Below are 20,462 nucleotides of genomic sequence, written 5' to 3' on the forward strand. Positions count from 1 at the left end.
CCCATGGATTAGAGCCATTTATTGTATTCCACTCTCAGGGAAAAGATACCCTGCCCGTGTTACGGAGAATTCTCATAATTGTGCTAATTCCCTCCACCTTAGAGACCCCCAGCAACTTTGCTGGATTTTGAGGACTTGATTTTTGTTACCTGGAGAGAGTGTGAGCCTTTTTTTCCCACTCTCTCATGTATTTTCAATGTGTTTTACTCTTGTGTTCTTTGATTATGGAGTTTTAGACAACTCCATAGACGTCATCTTTTCATTTGTGTCACACAGCACCCTCAGTGCAGTGACAAAGGGGTAGCCTTTTAGGTTGTCCCAAGGTCTAAATACCTTCGCTGGGATAAACTACTGTTTCCAAGAGAAAGTAAAGTGAAATTGACTTTACTCGTCTTTTCAAATTCCTAGACCCAGCACAACCTATTTTTCTACAGAGAACTGGAGGGGTTACACCTAGTATCCCCTATGTCTAGAAACTCATGTAGCAGTCAAATGCTACCCTTTCCTCTCGAATGGCTGGTGGCAGTGGTTTTACAACAAACTACCATGGTTTTTCGCGACCGCGAACACTGGTAGCGTTAAATCGCGGGAGCCATGTTTTTCAAGATGGCGTCTGAGCCTCCTTTGTTTAAACGGGCCCTGGTCTTCATTTTTCGCCATTTCTTTTTGGAAAGGTCCTTCTAGAGTTTGTCTCTTTGCGCAAAACCAGGTTTGGTCCCTTTGTTCCTATGCCTTTGGCGGACTTCAGGACTGAAGACCACCTCTGGCGCCTGAGTGTCTGTGTCTGGCGTGGGCAGGAAGTGAGGGAGGTGCCCGAAACTCCCTGTGCCTAGTCTCCTAGGAGACCCAAATGCACTCTGGCGTGATTGGCTGGCTGACTGTCCAAGGACAGCCATCCTGCTAGGTGAGTGGCAGCTAGGCTGGAATGAATGGGGGAAACTGGATAAAAGGTGACTCTCTTGGCTTAGAAGGCAAAGTCGACCACTGGAACGAAAGAACCGAAGCCAAGCTGGAAGAGGACGACTGCTGCAACTCCTGGACCGTTGGTTTGCCCGGTGAAGCCCTGCTACAGGTCCGAATCGCCAAGTTCATCTCGACAGAGAAGACGACTTATCCCTTTGAGTTGGTGGGACCAATCAACTCTTAATCCACCTGGATACCACTCTCGGAGCTGGTTGTATTTTCCTCAGAGTGCTGCAGGAAACCGAATAGCAAGGTAGAAGGACACCAGTTTGCGTGCTTGACTACAGCTACCGGAATTGAAGATTTGACTTTGCCAGCTTTTTGACCAGTCCCAGTGCAGTGCAGGAGTCCCACGACATCCTCCCTCTTGTCCCCATGACTGAGGCTCAGGAACAGCGAGATCTGCAGGAACTGCCAGGAACAGAGGTCTTCAGCTGCATCTTTTTCTTCATTGTAAGGTACTGTGAAAACCCAACCGAGAGAACTTATCTCTCACTGCGAAAGAGCTTGAAACTTTGGCAACTTGCAGGCGTAGTCAGCTTGTGACCCAACATATGAATCTTTCTTTTATAAACTACTTCTGAGAACTTTGGCAAAGACTTTTCCGTTTAACTTCCAGAACTGCTTTATCCTATACAAGACTTTAGTCCATTGACTTTGGCCTAACCTATTGCATTGCATCAACTCCTCTGGGGAACTCAAACTATTTGCACTGTTTAAGAGTAACTGTAATATTCGTTTTATAATTTATGCCTTTTTGCTCCTACTTCAAATGCTCTGAATGCCATTTTGTTCCTCCTTCAAAGTAGTCTAAAAGCCTCAGAACCTGATATTGTGAAGTACTGAAGTATATTTCTGTGTGATATAGATTGCCTCCTTATAGTGAATGTTCTCTAACTGATGTTGAAATAAATTAATAAGTGTTTTACCAAGAAACCTTGAGCATAAGAGTCTATTTGAATACTTGTAATTATAGACCTTTGTGTAACACCCTTACAGCTCACATTCCCTCTTGTGAGAAGCCTGGCTGCTCAGCAACGCTACCACATACCTGTGTAGTACAGACTTATACCAAAGGTTGGTTTTGCTTACACCTGTAGTCCTCGTTGTATGTAGTGGTCCCAAAGGGTACTGCATACAAACTCTGCCTAACACTGGGGTAAAGCGGTGAGGATCAATTGTATAGTTGTTACATTAAGAGTTCTGCTTTACTTTTGTTCAAATAGTAACCTTCACAAGGCTAAGCACCACTAGAAAAGTATTTTTATCCTGCCTAATATGGATAACTTCAGACAGGAAGCCCTGATCATTCTAACAGTAGATCAACTGAAATATATGTGTAAGGTCAGGAATCTCCCTGTTAAAGGAAAGAAAAACGAATTGATTGAAAAATTGTTGGAATAGTTTACACCTACTCCTTCAGAAAATGTGGGAAAACTTTCAGAACTGTGCTGAACTTAGTGAAAGGAACTCTGAGGCCTGTTTGAACTGTGTTCAACTTGGGGAAAGAAACCCCAAAGCTTGTTTAAATTGCGTTGAACTTGGGGAAGGGAACCCCAAGTCCTTTTTCGAACTGTGTTGAACTTGGGGAAGGGAAACCTGAGGTATTTTGTATGGAACGGTTTTAAACTTGGGGAAGGGGCTAAAACGAAGCCAAAGAGCTGGAAGAAGCTCTGAACTTTATTTTGAACACTGTTTCTTTGGTTTCTGACATCCCTATACATTGTATATCTTTAGTTGTAAGGGCAAGTATAGGTTTTGGACACAGACGGACTCTTGAGTTGAACTTAATGATACAAACTATCCTTAGTTTCTTTAGGTAGGGAAATCCCACCTTAGCATAGGGCACGTTAGGCCTTAGTCCATCCTGACAAATAAGAAATAAAACCTTTATTTCAGAAAAGGTGAATCTGTTGTCTTTGTCTTACTTCATGATGCCTTCATAAATGGGAGTGGGATACACTCAATTGATAAAAACTGAGGGACCCCTATGTGTGTGTAGTTCAACAAACCTCAGGGAAGGTCACGATTGTAAGAGTTCAAGGCCACAATCGAGTTTTGGAACTCAAAAAGTCAATTTCCAGTAATTTATATATCCTGTTAGCCGTCAATATCTGTTCTATAGGCCAGAACTACTCCTTGATACCCTTGCCATGACCGCCTATCATTTGAAACAGAGAGACAACATTTTCCAACTAGCAGAAAACCCTAGACTGTCATTCAAGCTGGAGCCTTAAGTCCCGTACGTCAGGAACAGAGGTCCTCCTCTAGCCCTTTCCATTGCTCTTCCCCTGAGGTAGTGAAAAGGGAGAACCCAAATCCCACTCGCGAAATTGAAATGGAGGTAAATTCTGACACCACCGAGGACCTAGAATTTATTCTATGTCCGACTGTGAAGGGAGTACAGGTGGGAACATATCATCTCCAGGATCAATGGCTTCTCTAGACGAAGTACTGGACTAAACAGCTGCGCATCATATACAGGCTGAATAAAGATTCCAGGCAGGGTCGGAACAGCTAATTGCCGCTCATGAAAAACCAAACATCCCACAGGGAGTTCTCCCACCCTACGACGAGGGGGATGATCTAGGGAATTTCTTCTTGAATTTCAAAAGATTAGCAGCCCACTTCTGATGGACAGAGGAGTTAAAACTATTACCTCGGACCCTTATTGAAAGGAGAATTACAGACATCCTACCAACTATTAAACCTCCCAGGAACAGCCTCTTTTGGCGACATCAAGAAAGGCCTCTTGCAACGGGTCGGCCAAACGAGCAATTTTTACCGCCAAAAAAGTAGGAGCCTTAAATTAGGTCACATAGACACAACCATTTGATGCATCGAACCGACGAAAGAAAAGAGAACATGGGTCCTCTTGGACCATCTTTTTCTCCTAACGAAACATTTCTCCAACCGATCTAGGGATCCTAATAGCGGGGAAAGGGGGAAGATAGATTGAAGACCAGAACTCTAACCCAGGGAGGAAATGAAGAGGGAAAATAATAAAACAACAAAACACATGATTCCAATTTGTTTTTCCTGTAAGGAACCTGGGCACTTGGCTATAAGTTGCCCACAAAATAAAACAGAGGAACCCATGGATATTGGGTGTATGGTGGGGGAGGAATGCGACGACCCAGAGTCTTATGAAAAAGTGGAAAGTCAGAGTACTTTTTTGGGGAGGGACATACTCTAAGTCCACTTACAAATCAATCCTAGTTAACCGGATCCCAGTTCAGGCCCTAGTAGATTCCGGTAGTAAGCAAACCGCAATCAGGGCCGACCTTATACTACCCGAGAAATTAAGAGGGGCTTCCTTACTAAAAATAACATGTGTTCAAGGAGACCAGGAAGTTTTCCCCAAGGTGGATATACCCATCCGAGTCAAAGGAACAACCACCAATTTTCCTTCTGTCATCATACCAGGGCTGCCAGAGGAAACCATTATTGGGATGAACTTTCCATCATTACTAACAGAGATCCACTACTACACATCACAATTCTCACCATTCAAAACTTGGCAATAATAACCTTTTCTGACCCCCGCTTCTGTATGGAAATGGTCATCAACTCCAGCAGACGTAACACCCGAAGCCCTCCCCACGAGAAGCTGTCAGAGAAGAAGAGGACTGTGGAACACCACTACCCTGGTCAGGCATGTCCCAATAAGAAAGGTAATTGGGGTCAGGCAAAGGACTTAAACCTGCAGCCAGATGAAAGACTACAGGTGTATATAAGCAGAAACAAGCAAGAGTCATAGAGAGACCCACGTGGAGGGAGAGACCCACCGAGATGAAGAAACCCGCTTGGAGAGAGGAATGCAGCAACCCGTTAAAGAGCAGGCTGGAGAGGGGCCAGTGAAATGGATGCAGGGCGCTTCAGGAGAGCCAGAAAGACGCTGGAGCCCAAACGGTCGGATGCCCTGCAGAATCCAGTGCTGTGTATCCCCGACTGGAGCTGGAGGACACCGAAGACTCCAGGGAGCTGTAAAAACCAGCAAGAAGGTTCGGAAGAGGCGAGCGCTGCTCGTTTGAGCTTCCGGCAAATTAAAAGGGAGCGATAGACCGCAGAGAAGAAAATGGAAAGCAACCAGAGGAGATGCTGTGTACCGGAGAGTGACAGAGAGCGAACAGTCACACCGGGGCACTCCAGGGGCTGGAGTTGGGCACATGAAGTTGCTGATCATCTTATGATAAAAGGGTTGGGAGACCTAAGGAAAGATTAGTGAAGGCCGAATGAGCTGCAAAGTATTTCAAGCATTATTCAATACTGAACGAAGAAAAGTTATGCAAAGTACAAGAAATGATCGCACGAGTGAAGTGAAAGTGATGTGCATTTCTGAATACAATGAAAGCAAGTAAAAAGCATTGATGGACAATGTGAAAGTATGAGCCAAATGAAAGCCAGTAATGAGGGCTTGGGAAGCAAATGAAAAGCAAACAAACACTAGTGGGTGGTATGAAAGCAAGGTGGTGAAAAGGAAAACACCCCACAAAGTGAATGGTGTGAAGTCACGCTGTGGAAGAGGCAAGAAACTGCCAAGTAGAAATAGAACTGCAAGTGGACGATTGACACAGGTTCAAAGAGGGAGCCTGTGTTGGTAAGGAAGTCCAATGAGAACAAGTGAATATAACAAAGTGCCAAGGGTTATCGGTTGCGTGACCTGCAGTGTTTGTGCCGTGTGGTCCGACAACTGTGCATAGACCGAGTAACGACTACTTTGAGTGAACCAAGAAAATTAAGATGCTGAAGCTGTTGTGTCTATCAAGTATTTAAGTGATTCAAGAAAAGAGCAAGCTAAGTGAACTGTTGAAAAGCCTCAAAGATTGTAAAGTTGGTTTGAAATACTTATTGAAAGTCAAGATAACTAACTGTAATTTTTAAGCTAAAGGAGCTGCCATCTTGGGGAAGTGGGACCTTTTGAGCTGTGTTGAACTTGGGGAAATGAACCCTGAGGCATGTTGGAACTGTGTTGAGCTTGGGGAAGGGACCCACGATGCCTGTTGAAACTGTGTTGAACTTTTGGAAGGAAATCCAGAGGCTTGTTGAAACTGTGTTGAACTTGGGGAAGGCAACCTCAGGGCCTTTTTGAAACTGTGTTGAACTTGGGGTAAGGAACCCCAAGGTCTTTTGTGTGGAACTGTTTTGAACTCGGAATGGGCTGAAACGCAAGCCAAAGAGCTAGAAGAAGCTCAGAACTTTATTTTGAACACAGTTTTTTTGGTTACTGATATCCCTAAACATTGTATATCTTTAGTTGTGAGGGTAAGTATAGGTTTTGTACTCAGACAGACTCTTTCTAAACTCTTTATTTCTCATGTTCAACAATATTCAACAAGCAGTATCATCATCATAAGTCATTGAACTGCAAAATATACAATAGCAGGAAGCAATACAGCAGAATTTCATACCATGACCCCATATCCCACCATATCAAAATGTAAAATTAACTTAAAACCAAACCAGATATATCAAACAAATAACAGACAAACAAGACTACACAAAACAACCACATAAACAACACAATTCCCCCCCCCTATATGTAAAGTACCTGAAAGTAAACCATTTCACTCCACTCTATAATTCAACCTAGCATTATCCATAAAGGTCATTAAAACTCTCCCACATTTCATCATAAAGTTCTGCCTTGTTTTGTTTACTAAACATAGTTTTTTCAAATCTTGATAAAGCTCTAACATCCAAAATCCACTCCTCCACTGTCGGCTTTTTCCGTGTCTTCCAGACCTTCAACACTTGTTTAACCGCCACCAACAAAACTTTACGCACCCCGCACAATATCACCCAACTTACATTACGCCCACCACCATACGACAGGAATATAACTGCTAAGGGATTGCGTGGGTAAACAACGTCCCAGACCTGATCAATCCTGTCAATAACCTCCCTCCAAAATCTTACCACCCTTTCACAATGCCACAACATATGTAACAGAGTACCCTGTTCTTTTCCACAACCCCAACACAAATCATTATCAACTAAACCCAATTTGCACATACGTGTTGGAGTCCAATATATTCTGCCCAATATCCTTTGATGTATGTAGCGTAATTGCAAATCCACTTTGGCTGTCGTCGGCACTCTCCAAATCTTATCCCATTCTTTCAATGTGAGTTCCCTGCCCAACTCCTCCGTCCATGATAACCTCAACTTTTCCCACGAGTCCAACCATTGCCCATCCAGTTGCATAAACTGCATAAATGTAGACACTTTTTGAAATCCCATTTCCAATATATCAAAATTCTCTGGCTTTTTCAAGAATGGAGCATCCAACATTTCTCTCCGTTCCAAGAGTAAAGCTACCAACATTTCATATCTTCTCAATTCCCTGTCCCTCAAACCAAATTTCTCAACTAAACTCCCAAAAGGTACCACCCCAGCATCATTCCACACATCGCCAATAATCAAAACTCCCCTCTGAATCCAACTCTTCCAAGTCAGTACCTTATTATTATACTGCAGACCAGGATTATGCCAAAGTGAAGCCTCTTCATAAAGATATAGTCCCTGACCAGTACCTATAAGCCATGACGACAACGCTTCTTTGGTAGCTAACACCGATTTCAAACACCGTACCTTCTTAGGCAACTTTCCAAAAGAAAACAAACCTTTAATATCATAAGGCAAAAACCGCTGCATCTCAATTTGTACCCACCACGGTACCCGGTTCAGGTCTACACCAGTGTAATTAGACACTTTGTTTAACAAAAAACCACTACAGTAGTTTTTCAATACCGGGTACCCAAATCCCCCATCTTTAACTTTCCTGACCATAATGTACCGGGGAATCTTGGCTCTCTTCCCAAATCCCCACAAAAAATCCTGAAACAATCTATCTACACATCCAATGCTCCCTTTGTAAAATGTAAAGGCAGAGATTGAACAACATACAGAATCTTTGGCAGCAAAATCATTTTAATAGCATTAATTTTGCCCCAAAGAGTCAGATTAACACGTCCCCATCTCATAATATCCCGCCTAAGAACCTCAATGATTTTATCCACATTATAACTTACTAACTTTCCAAAATCTTGAGTAATATGAATACCCAAATATTTCACACTAGAATATTCCCATTTACAATCCCACCCCAGCAGCTGTTCACATCCAGGTGAAGCCCTCACTGGAAATACCACCGTCTTATCCCAGTTGATCCGATACCCAGATAGCTTACTCACCTCTTCAAAGACCTCCCTTAATAGTTGACCCCCTACAACAGGGTCATTCAAGACGACCACCACATCATCCGCATAAGCCAAAGCCTTTACTTCCCCTTCTCCCACTGCAAACCCTCTGATACATCTCATCTGACGTATATATGCCAACAGGGGCTCCAACACTAAATTAAATAACAGTGGCGACAAGGGGCAACCTTGGCGAGTGCCTCTAAACAACGGAAATGACATAGAAAACCCCCCATTCACCCACACCTTTGCCGAAATGCCATTCTGAAGAGCTTGAATAGCCTTAAGAAAGAAAGGACCAAAACCCAACTTCGACAGCGTATAATTCAGAAAGCCCCAATTCACCCTATCAAAGGCCTTCTCGGCGTCTAAAAAAATCAACAAAATGTCCTTTATTTCCGAGCCCGGCAAACTCAAAATATCTAACAGTGTTCGAATATTATCATATCCATACCTTCGCTCCATGAATCCTGTTTGAGAACGCTCCACTAAATCACCCATATATTTTTTAAGCCTTACTGTCAGTATTTTCGTAAAAATCTTCAGGTCTACATTAAGTAAGGAGATAGGCCGATAATTATTGCACTTAGTAAGATCCTTTCCAGGTTTCGGGATCACCGTGATGATTGCCTCCTTCATGGAATCACATAACCTCCCCTCCCTCAAAAAACAGTTATATAATTCACACAAACTCGGCGCCAACACTTCACAAAATTTCTGATAAAATTCTACCGTCAAACCATCCATCCCCGGAGATTTACCCTTATTCATTTCCTCAATTACTGACAAAACCTCTAGGATAGTAATCGGTGCCTCCATAAAACCTTTACCTTCTTCAGAAAGCACTGGGAGTTCAATTTTTCCAAAGAATCTATCAAAATCACCTATTTGTGGTGCAATATCTTCCGTATACAATTTAGCATAAAAGGAGCGAAAACATTCACCAATTTTACCTTTCTTAATCTCCAAATTTCCAGACGCATCAACAACTTTTTGGACATACACCCTCTCCGAACAACTCTTCAATCTACTTGCCAACAACTTCCCCGCTTTATCCCCCTGCTCCCAGTACTTTTGCTTCATGTAATACAATCCCTTCTCAACTTGTGAGTCCACATCATTTTTTAATATCTCCTCAGCATCCAAGATCTTAAGTCTAATATTCTCTTCTCTCGAGAAAGCATAATTTCGTTGTAAGTCTCCAAGTTCCTTTTCAAGCTCCACCAGTCTGGCTTCACCCACCCTACGCATTCTTGCAGTCCAGTTCATCAGTTCCCCTCTAATAGAAGCCTTAAAAGCATCCCACACCACCATGCTGTCCGCCGTGCCCTCATTCATCTCAAAGAAATTTGGTATAAAGTTCATTAATGCGTCAGTGGCATCTTGATTTTGTAACACAAAAGGTTTCAACCTCCATCTACTAGGTCCTTGCCTTCCAGCGAGCAACATCAACTTAGCCATTACCATTGAGTGATCCGAAATGTGTCGTTCTCCCATAGATACCTCATTTACATTCTCAATTAAACTATCCGACACCAACATGTAGTCAAGCCTAGAATAAGAATTATGCACTGGTGAATAAAACGAGAACTCCCTATCCCTCCAATGAAAATGTCTCCATGTATCTACTAAATCATATACTTCCAGGAAGTCCCGAAACTCCTTACTTGATTTCTGTCCAGTAAATTTGCACATCGAGGACCTATCCATTTTGGGGTCAATCACACAATTAAAATCCCCTCCCAAAACAATCATTTCACCTCCCATATCACCAAGCATCTTCTTCAGTGAGTCAAAAAAGACCCTATCCCCCGCACATGGCCCATATACTGATCCAACTGTCAACAACATGCCCTCACATTTAAGATCAATAAGTATGATACGTCCTTCACCATCCATACTCACTTTTTCAACACAGGCATCTAATCCTTTTTTCAACAAAATTCCAACACCCCGAGAGTTGGAGGAGTAGCAATTTAAGAAAACTTTCGTATATCTTGAATTAATCAGAGAATCACCAGTGCCATCAATTAAATGTGTTTCTTGCAAAGCTGCCACATCAATTTTCTCCCGCCAAAGTTTAGTCAGCACCTTCTTTCTCTTTCGTATACAATTCAACCCTTTCACATTCCAAGTGCAAAACAAGACTCTTGAGTTGAACTTAATGACACAGACTATCTTTAGTTTGTTTAGGTAGGGAAATCCCACCTTAAAATAGGGCAAGTTAGGCCTTACTCCATCCTGACAAATAAGAAATAACCACCTTTTTATTATTTTAAAGAAAAAGTGAATCGGTTGTCTGTGTCTTACTTCATGATGGCTACACAGCAGGAGGTTTTGCATTTTCAGTGCAGGCAACATGGTCATGCAACACCCATCCGGCTGACTTACAGTTAGTCTACGATTGCAACATATTTAGATAGCAGACAAAAATTTCTAAATACCAAGGAAACCATCATAATAGAATCTGTATGCTTTGTACATTTAACTTAACATAATGCAAATTCCAAAAGGTGGCTATATGTCTGTAATGTCAAATGTAAAGTTACATTAGTTACTGCACATGTTGATATTCCTCCCCTTCTGCATTTGCTAGGTTTAAAGGCCATGATTTGGGAGACTGTTAGTTTACCCACCATATGTCTCCTGGTCCTAGCACGCTAAATTATGTCCTTTCATGTAACACTTTACAAAAATCAAGTAAATAAATAAACATATAAATAACAATGAAGACCCTAACTGCGGGAAGTAATACACATTAAATAGCAATTAATATTGTCTACTAATATCTGCAATAAGGTAACCATATTATAGGGTAAAGGGTGCAACAGTAATCAATATAGGTTATCATAGCATGCATCAATTTTAATATCAACAACAGAAAAAGGACAATTTACCAGCGCCTGAAGTTTAGGACATTGTATGACTAGCTGAATCAAAGTGTTATCTGTTATCTGCATCGAAGACAAAAGGGGAAAAAACAGATAAATAATCTTTCAAAATCGCCTTGTGTTCTTCACATATGAAGGTATTGGATTAACAACTTTGTAGTGCCTTAAAACATCTGGGATGACTGGAGGTAGCTTCAGAGCTATGTGTCACTCTAGATATGCAATATGCTGTGTACATAATGGTTCAAATTAAGTTAATAGACTGTGCATGATTCATGCCTTAGAAATCTGGCATTGCAACGTAAACAAATAGCAGTGTTCATATAACCACAACCAAGTGGCTATTCAATATACACAGCAAAGATCAAGTAATACAATTTGTTATCTTCATCTATGCTTTTAAGAGACATAAAATAAGTAAAAGGTAATACAAATGTTAGTCTATGCATTCTTTTAGAATTAGGACAATATGTTACTACAAGATGATCCTTTCCCAAAAATCAAGACATAAGTCACTAAACACAGGAGAAGTTCAATTAAAATAATTAACATAAAATAGATATCCCGTATGGTGGGGCATGGTAGAATTTTAGCAAGTAGCTGTAAGTGCACATTTACAGTATTAAGGAGATATTCTACTTTCAAAATGGTACACATGTGCAAAAGTAAAAGTTACTCCCATAGAGACTACTGTACGCCTAGTCCATAGACGAACTTCCTCCATACCTTTGGGACTTCCTAGCTACATGGGGATGGGACCAGATACATTTTCCAGCATAAAATTCCTGCCACTACATGTAGCACATAGCATTCATATGCATGTGGCCACACCTCTCCAGGCGCCACTCCTGCCAGTTCCTTTCCATCTGCCCAGGCCGTACCTGACTGTCTAGTTTAGGAGGGAATGTGGGAGGACGTATGGAGGGAATAGGGATTAGGGTCCAGGAGATCAGTAGTCACTACAGTGTGTACATTTGATTACTCTTCCATCCTATCCCCCTTCCTCACAGCTCTTGGGAGATTTTTAAGCATAAAAACACTGGGGCATCCATTCATGGTGCAGAGGGTGAAGCCTGTGTAGCCACTTTGTGAATAACATCCCAAGGGACTTGCCTCTGGAAGGCCATGAAAGTTGCCTTGGCCCTCACTGCATGCATGCCCTTTGGTGTGGGGGAGAGGTTATGACATCTGCAGGTCTGAACAATGCAGGCGACTAGCCAATGAGCAATAGTCATCTTGGGCACCAACTAACCACGGAAAGTACCATGGTACAGAAAAAATAAATGCTCAAAAAAGTAGAAGTCTTAGCCCTATCCAGGTAACACTTTATAGCTTTTCAAATGTTTAAGCAATGACGGACCCATTCAGCCTTCGAAGTGGGGTTAGGGAAAAAGACCAGAAGAGTGGTCTCCTAGTTCAAGCAAAATTTGGAAGCAACCATAGGCCGCTCCCTTCCTTTATGCCTAACAATTACTTTATTTATGTATTATTAGTGCATATAAGTTATACAACATTTTACACAAGAAAAAAGGAACAAGTTACTTACCTGTAACTGTTGTTCTCCAGCATGGGTCTGGCATGGATTCACATGCTCATGAATATTCCCCGTCGTCAGGCTGGGAATCCTCGGTAAAGAAAAAACCAGTATCAGTTTCGTTTCTGATCTGTCTTTCGTAGTAGTAACCAATCACTGGTCTCTGCGTCATACTGACCACGGCCAATGACTGCCCTCTACCTAAGCCCCACCTCTGGCAGCCAACTTCAGATTTGGAAGCATGTGAAGTGGTAGTATGACCAAGTGAAGAGCCGCAGAGGGGTAGGCGGGAGGGTTCGCATGTGAATCCATGCCAGTCCCATGCTGGAGAACAACAGTTACAGGTAAGTAACTTGTTCCTTCTCCAGCATGGGGTCTGGCATGGATTCACATGCTCATGAATAAAGAATACATAGCAGTACACACATGCACAACCACGGGAGGTGGCAAAGGCTCAACATTAAGCATTACATCAAACTCAACATCAAGCAATCTTACCTCCTCACCAGTCTCACCTCAGGCGAACAGGTTGCGCAGCACTGCTTGGCCGACCCTGGACTCCTCCCTGGAATCCCGATCGACGCAGTAGAATTTCGTGAAGGTGTGCGTCGACCTCCACGTAGCAGCCCTGCATATGTCCAGCAGGGGTACACCAGAAAGGAACGCCGTGGTAGCTGCGATCGCTCTGGTGGAATGGGCTCTCGGACGGCCAGGCAGCGGTCGGTTTGCCAACCGATGACAGTACATGATACAGCCGGAGAGCCATCTGGAATTGGAAGCCTTCGAGAGTGCCTTCCCCTGATTGACAGGTCCAAAGTTCACAAAGAGTTGCGACGTCTTCCGAAAACACTTCGTGCGGTCCACGTAGAACTTCAGCGCTCTAGCCACATCCAGCGAGTGCAAAGTCCTCTCAGCCGGCGACAAAGGCGACGGGAAAAACACAGGCAACACCAAGGGTTCGTGGAGGTGGAAGTCCGACGGCACCTTGGGCATGAAGGAGGGGTGCGTCCTGAGCACCACCCTCGTGTCGTGAAAAGTCAAGTATGGTGGCTTGCAAGATAGGACCTGGATCTCTCCCACTCGTCGTGCAGAGGTGATGGCCACAAGAAACGCTGTTTTCCACGACATAAACTTCAACAGGGCCGAGTGCAGAGGCTCGAACGGAGGTCCCATGAGCTTGGTCAGCACCACGTTGAGCTCCCACGCCGGGGCCGGAGCCTTCACCGGCGGGAACGATCGGAACAGTCCCTTCATGAACTCTTTCACCAGACGATGAGACCACAAGGACTTCCGCCCCGTGGTTCTGGTGTATCGGGAGATCGCAGCAAGATGAATCTTGATGGACGTGTGTGCCAGTCCAGCCTTGGCCAGCGTCAACAGGTACGGCAGCACTTGGGGAGCCGTAATCCTTAGAGGGTTAATCTTCTGTGCGTGGCACCAGACAGAGAACCTCCTCCATTTGTGTCCGTAGCATTTAAGAGTCGAGGACGCCCTGGCCTTTGCAAGAACCTCTCTGCAGTCGGCCGGTATGTCGTATCCTCCAAACTCTAGCGCTGCAGGAGCCAGGCCTGCAAGTTCAGCGACTTCGGGTCGTGGTGGAGGATAGCGCCTCCTTCCCTGGAGAGCAGATCCGCGTCCACTGGCAGCTTGATTGACGGGGACGCTGACAAGTCCAGAAGGTCCGGGAACCATATCTGCCTCGGCCACGCAGGTGCGACGAGGATCATCCTGCACCGTGACCTCTTGAGCTGGTTGATGAGCCGGATCATCAGTGGCAGAGGAGGGAACGCGTATAGGAACAGGCCTTCCCAGGGGAACGAGAAAGCATCGCCCATGCTCCTCGGCTGGGGAAACCTGCTGGCGAACCTCCGGCACTTGGAGTTCGTCGCCGTCGCGAACAGGTCGATCTGGGGTGTGCCCCACCGTCGGAAGAGGCGATCCACTAGATCCTGCCGTAGTTCCCACTTGTGGCACGAGCGCAGCTCCCTGCTGAGTGAGTCGGCGATGGTGTTTTTTATCCCTGCCAGATGAAACGGCACCAGAAACATCCTTTGGGCGACGGCCCAATGCCACAGGTCCTGCGCCTCCTTGGACAGTGCTGGGGACCTGGTTCCGCCCGGTTTCCTGATGTAAAACATGGTGGTGGTGTTGTCGGTGAAGATCCTCACCACCTTGCCCTTGAGGGACGGAAGGAAGGACCTGAGGGCCCAAAACACTGCACGGAGCTCCAGGACGTTGATATGGAGGGACTTCTCCGTCGGGAGCCAAAGGCCTCTCGCGTGCAGATTTCCGGTGTGCGCTCCCCACCCTTCCAGGGAGACATCCGTGGTCACTGTCTCCTGGTGGCCTGGGGTCTGGAAGTCCATGCCCGCCGTCAGATGCGCGCGGGTGCCCCACCACCGGATCGCTCTTCGGAAACTCTCGTCGAGTGTGATCCTCTCCTCGAAGTTGCCCGTCGTTTGGATCCAGCGCGCGTCCAGGAACTCCTGCAACGGGCGCATCCGGAGTCTGCACATGGGAATGAGGTAGATGCAAGAAGACATCATTCCGAGGAGGGACTTGATGGACCTCACCTTGGCCGCGTCGGCAACCAACATCCGCTGTACCTTGCCCAGGATGGCCCTGGTCCTTTCCTCCGACGGGGAGGCCAGAAGGGACACTGTGTCGAGCTTCGCTCCCAGAAACAGTGCGTCTTGCGCGGGTATCAGGTGGGACTTGGCGTAGTTCACGGAGAATCCCAGGTCCGTGAGAAGTTGGACGGTCCTTGCCGTGTGCTCCACGGTGAGCTCCCTCGTCTTGGCTCGGATGAGCCAGTCGTCCAGGTAGGGGTAGACGTGGATCCCCTCTCGGCGCAGCTGTGCCGCCACTGGTGCAAGGCACTTGGTGAATACCCTGGGTGCCGACCGCAGACCGAAGGGAAGGGCTCTGAACTGATAGTGACGCCCTTGGACCACGAACCTGAGAAATTTTCGGTGCCCCTTTAGGATGGGAATATGGAAGTAGGCATCCTCCAAATCCAACGACGACAGGAAGTCGCCCTCCTCCAGCTGACCCAGGACGTGCTGGAGGGTGACCATCCGGAACTTCTGCGCCTTGATGAACTTGTTCAGCCGTCGTAGGTCTAGGATGGGGCGCCATCCTCCCGTCTTCTTCTTCACGAGGAAGTATCTCCGGAGCCCCGAAGCCTCTTTGGGACGAGTTTGATGGCGCCCTTCCTGAGCATCGCCTTTACCTCCCGGAGAAGCTGAGGGACGTGAAGCTCTTTCCTGGCCACAGGGGGGACGCGCGGGCACCTTCTTTGAAACTCGAGCGCGTGGCCCTGGGCCAGGGCGTCCAGCACCCAACGGTCGGTGGAGATGGACTCCCACACGCTGACGAAGCTCGCCAGCCGGCCTCCCACCGGGGTGCTTCGGTGGGGGCCCGACCCCACGGCCGGTTCAATCCTGCTTAGACGAGGCTTTGCCGCCTTGACCTCCTTGGCGACGACGGCGGGGTCCGCCTGACTTGCCTCGTCCCCTGTAAGCTTCTTGAGACGACGAACGGGCCGCTTGACGGTAGGTGGAAAATCCGCCGCCGGAACCTTTGGAGGCACCCTTGCCTCCGCCACTCCGAAAGGGCGGCAGCCGTTGCTGGAGAACCCCGAGAGCCCGGGCCGTCTCCGTGTCCGCTTTAATGGCTTGAAGGGAATCGTCCACTGTTTTCCCAAACAGGTTGTTCCCATCGAACGGCATGTCCAGGACTCTGGTCTGTACGTCTTGACGGAAGTCAGTAGCCCTGAGCCATCCACGCCGCCTAAGGCACACGCCGTTGCCCAACTGGCGAAATCCAGTGTCGGCGATGTCCGTCGCAATCGTGATGGCGTGGTCCGACGCCACCTCACCTTCCTGCAAGATCTCCAGGGCATCCGCCCTCTTGTCGTCCGGTAGGAAGTCCAGCAGGGGAGCCAGTTTGTACCACAGCTCCCTGTCGTAGCCGGCTACGATAGCCAAGGCGTTGGCCGCCTTAATCGTCGTCGCTGCAGACGAGATGACCCTGCGCCCCATCGTGTCCAATTTCTTTCCCTCGCCGTCCGGCGGGGAAGTCGACGTGGAGGCCGCACCCCCCCCCCGCTTTCTTCCTGGCCTCCGCGGAGACGACGGAGTCCGGGGTAGGCTGTGCCCGGAGGCACAAGGGGGCCGCGTCAGGGACCCGGTACTTCTTCTCGTACCGGTCTCTTCTAGCCGGCGTCGTGGATGGGTTCTTGAGGAGGGCAAGGCCCTCATCCCAAATATCGTCCAGCAGAGGTACCGAGAGGACCGTCTTCCTCTTGGCCTCGCGCCGCTGATAAAGGAAACCTTCCTTCTTCTTCTCCTCAGGGCAGAGCTGGAAGAGCTCGGACGCCCTGGCGATCATGGAGTGAAAAGATCCAATCTCGTCGGGTGGGGAAGCCCGGGTGGGAGGCAACGACGGCAGATCCTCGTCGTACACCTCGTCGTCCGTACCCGTCGCGGCCGTGTCAGTCCCCGTGTCATCCCCTCGAGTCGTGGACGGGGAAGAGGGCTGAACGGGGCGCGACGGCTGAAAAGGAGGTGGAGGGTGAATCCTCCTTTTCTTAGGAGGGGGGCTGCCCGAAGGGCCTGGTTCCGGGTCCCCCGACAGGATCTCCACTGGCAATGGCAGTCTCGTCCTTATCTCTGAGCATAAGGACTGTATAGCCAACAAAATGGCCGCCGAGTTGTCTTGCGGCGCTGGTAGAGGGGAGTCCGACGGGCGGTCAGGGGCCCCGTCGGTACCCTCGACGATGTCGTCGTCTCCTGCGTCGGGATCCCTCCCGACGGGCTGGTCTTCTTCCACGCCAACGCCGTGGCTTAAGACCTCGACCAGTTCTTCCTCAGAGGTTGAGGTCGAATCCACGACGACCTCCTACCCCCCTTTTTCTTCTCCGTCGGAGGTTTCACGGGGGTCCTGTCGATGGGCATAAAAGAGGACTCCCTCCGCGGTGGCAGGGAGACTCTGAGCCCCGAGGTCGCCACCACTGGTGTAGCCTCCACAGGCTGAGCCAGGGCCGCCGCGACTGTCTCGATAGAGGCCTTGGCCGGATGGATTAAGGCTTTCACCACCTTAGGTGCGCTCACCGCCTTCTCCTTGAGGGGGGGACACTGCCTCGCTCCCCCTCCGCCTTCACGCTCGACCGGGGCCTCTCCAGGAGCTTCGCCGGGTGCTCGGCCTTCCTCTTACCCGACCCAGAGCGTTGGCTCGTGGTTAATGGTGCCGGAGAGGGTGCGCCCTGCCTGGCGCCCGTAGAGCCCGACCTTCGGCGCTCCCGGTGCCAGCTGACTCGCGGTACTTGGCCTTGTGTTGGACCCCCGTCACCGGGGCGTCCTCAAAGGTCTTAGAAGACCGCTCGGATTTCTTCCTCCTTTTCTCGCCGGACGGGCTCTTCCCTTCCAGCCAGTTGGCGAGACGTTGATGGCGGTCCTTATTGGTCCTCTCCGACATGTTGCCGCAAAACGCACAGTCCTTCTCCACGTGCGTCTTGTCCTCATGTAGGCAGTAAAGACAAAAGGAGTGTTCGTTTTCCTTAAAGACATTCTGTAGCTGGCATCCAGGGCAGACCCTGAACAGCTTTCCGGGCGTCAAGCTTCCCTTCTCCTGGGCCATGACCGAGATGGGCCTGAGAAACTTCTGGAATCCTCCAAAAGCGTAGCTCGACGAATCTTCACCCTTGAGGTGCGTAGACGAATCCGACACGGGTCCCCGTTGATCGGATGGAGAGTCGGTGGAGCTTGAGGCTCTTTTGACCGAAAAAACCCGAAGTTTTTTGAGAAAAAACGTGAAAAAAATAGCACTAACGCTCGAGAGCAATAGCACGAGGATCCCAACACATGAACGTGCGGTAAAAATCTGAAGATGGCTGCCAGAGGCGGGGCTTAGGTAGAGGGCAGTCATTGGCCGTGGTCAGTATGACGCAGAGACCAGTGATTGGTTACTACTACGAAAGACAGATCAGAAACGAAACTGATACTGGCTTTTTCTTTACCGAGGATTCCCAGCCTGACGACGGGGAATATTCATGAGCATGTGAATCCATGCCAGACCCCATGCTGGAGAACAAAACAGACACAGTTAAAACATGTACAAAATGTACAACCAGCAATTTCATCAATATAATAAAACATATAAAGTACTCACACTAAAACCTTATTTAACAATCTCATTATTACAATATCTAAAATTCGCTCCTGTCTATTTAATATTCTAAACCAAAACTGCTCTGAATTTAAAAAGAAAAGATATGACACAAATCTGGAAAACATGTCAATTCGAAGATCTTGTAACATATGAGTCAATAAATGGTTCAGTGTTTCTACAGCTTTAGCACAGTAGTGGAGGTCATTACGAGTTTGGAGGTAGCCATGGTGATATTAGCACCATGGCTGCCTCCAAACTCATGTCCGGGTCCGGGTTCCTTGAATGGGGACTTACCGGGTCATTCCAACCTTGGAGGAGCCAGTAATTCCCCATTCAAAATACCCATCCCCATTCCCATTCGAGCCCCCCTAAGGCTCAATGGGAATAGGGAGGGAGCTAATAACGGGCCCGTTATTAGCTCCCTGGTCCTTAAGCGGCTCCCGCTAAGGACGGCTGGTTTTACCAGCCGGCCTTAGTGGGACCCGCTAAGGGACCTCGTAATGCGGCGGTAAGGGGTTAACGGCACCAGCATCCTTACCGGCACCGTTAACCCCTTACCGCCAGCCTAGTAATGAGGCCCAGTATCTACAGACTCTATTGATTCTTGGAATTTTGGTCCGAGCTCCTGAAATCTCTCTAGTTGGAATCAAATTTAGTTTGAACCTCAGCACCGTTGTGCAATATAGACTGTGCTTTTTCAAGTAACTAGGCAAGAGATTAAAAGCTTTCACCTCAATATCCTAAGAGATAAAATAAGTGATAATTCATGGCCATCCCTTGATTTTCGATCCAAACCTCTTCAAAGAGCTTCTTTTTAACCCGTTGAGAATTAACCAAGAGCTCCTCTATCGAAATCTCCTAACAGCTTAAGATAAGGACTGCCTATTTTGACCAACTACTTAGTGTCTTGCTACAATTGTTAATAAGTTCAGCCCTCGGATTAACAAATAGTGTGTCTTCTGGGGGCATGAAAAGTTTCCTTAATAGCTGCAAAACTTTCCAGTTGACCCAGAACGGCAGGGAGAGCAGTCCCAACTTGTGTTTAATAATAGGGACAGGAATTTCCTGCAGCAGGATTAAAACACTTCTCCACAAGAAACCTTCTACCTTGTCCCAATTTGAAGGCAACAAACCTGACTCAACACTGTAAAGCAAACGAGGAATGACTTTCTGATGATAGTAATTTAGGACCGGTATAACAGAAAACCTTCCGAAACTCTTATCAATGAGTCATAATTCAGAAATACTCAAAGCAGCCTATTTCCTCGTATGATTCTCTTCCGGCATTTTATTGCGCTTCGCATAGATGTAAACCTCAAGGTATTTGGAACTATATACGAACTTCAACCGAGTGTCATTTAACGCTGAAACTAATTTTTGTTTCACCCGCTTGGTGTAGGTAAGCGTCCGTATTTTACTTTTTTTTTTTAAATTTAGATATAAATCCAAATTCAGAAAGTATGCATTTGTTACATTAAGGGCATGTTGGAGTCTAATTGGTGTTAGATCAAAAAGGACGCTATCGTCAGCATAGGCCAAGTAATTTAAGACCATGCTACTGAGTTTCGGAGGGTTAAAAGGTTTGCTCCTAAGGGCTTTGCGAAGGTCTCGGATGTACACGTTTGACAAAAATGGAGCAAGCACGCTACCATGAAGAAGTCCATGACGGGTATCGATTCATGTAGTAGTCTTAACTACCTG

The 20,462-nt window shown here is 47.0% G+C and overlaps 1 protein-coding gene across 1 annotated transcript in view; it reads right to left on the reverse strand.

The window, feature by feature from the left end:
* Nucleotides 1–20,462, reverse strand: part of FBXL2 (F-box and leucine rich repeat protein 2) — an 838,595-nt gene that overhangs the window by 108,980 nt on the left and 709,153 nt on the right. The window contains exon 13 of the mRNA XM_069613130.1: nt 11,063–11,119. Coding sequence (XP_069469231.1) covers nt 11,063–11,119 — 57 coding nt within the window. The remainder of the gene's footprint in view (nt 1–11,062; nt 11,120–20,462) is intronic.

This window comes from Ambystoma mexicanum, chromosome 5p, assembly GCF_040938575.1.
Source record: "Ambystoma mexicanum isolate Mex_15411 chromosome 5p, UKY_AmexF1_1, whole genome shotgun sequence".
NCBI lineage: Eukaryota > Metazoa > Chordata > Amphibia > Caudata > Ambystomatidae > Ambystoma > Ambystoma mexicanum.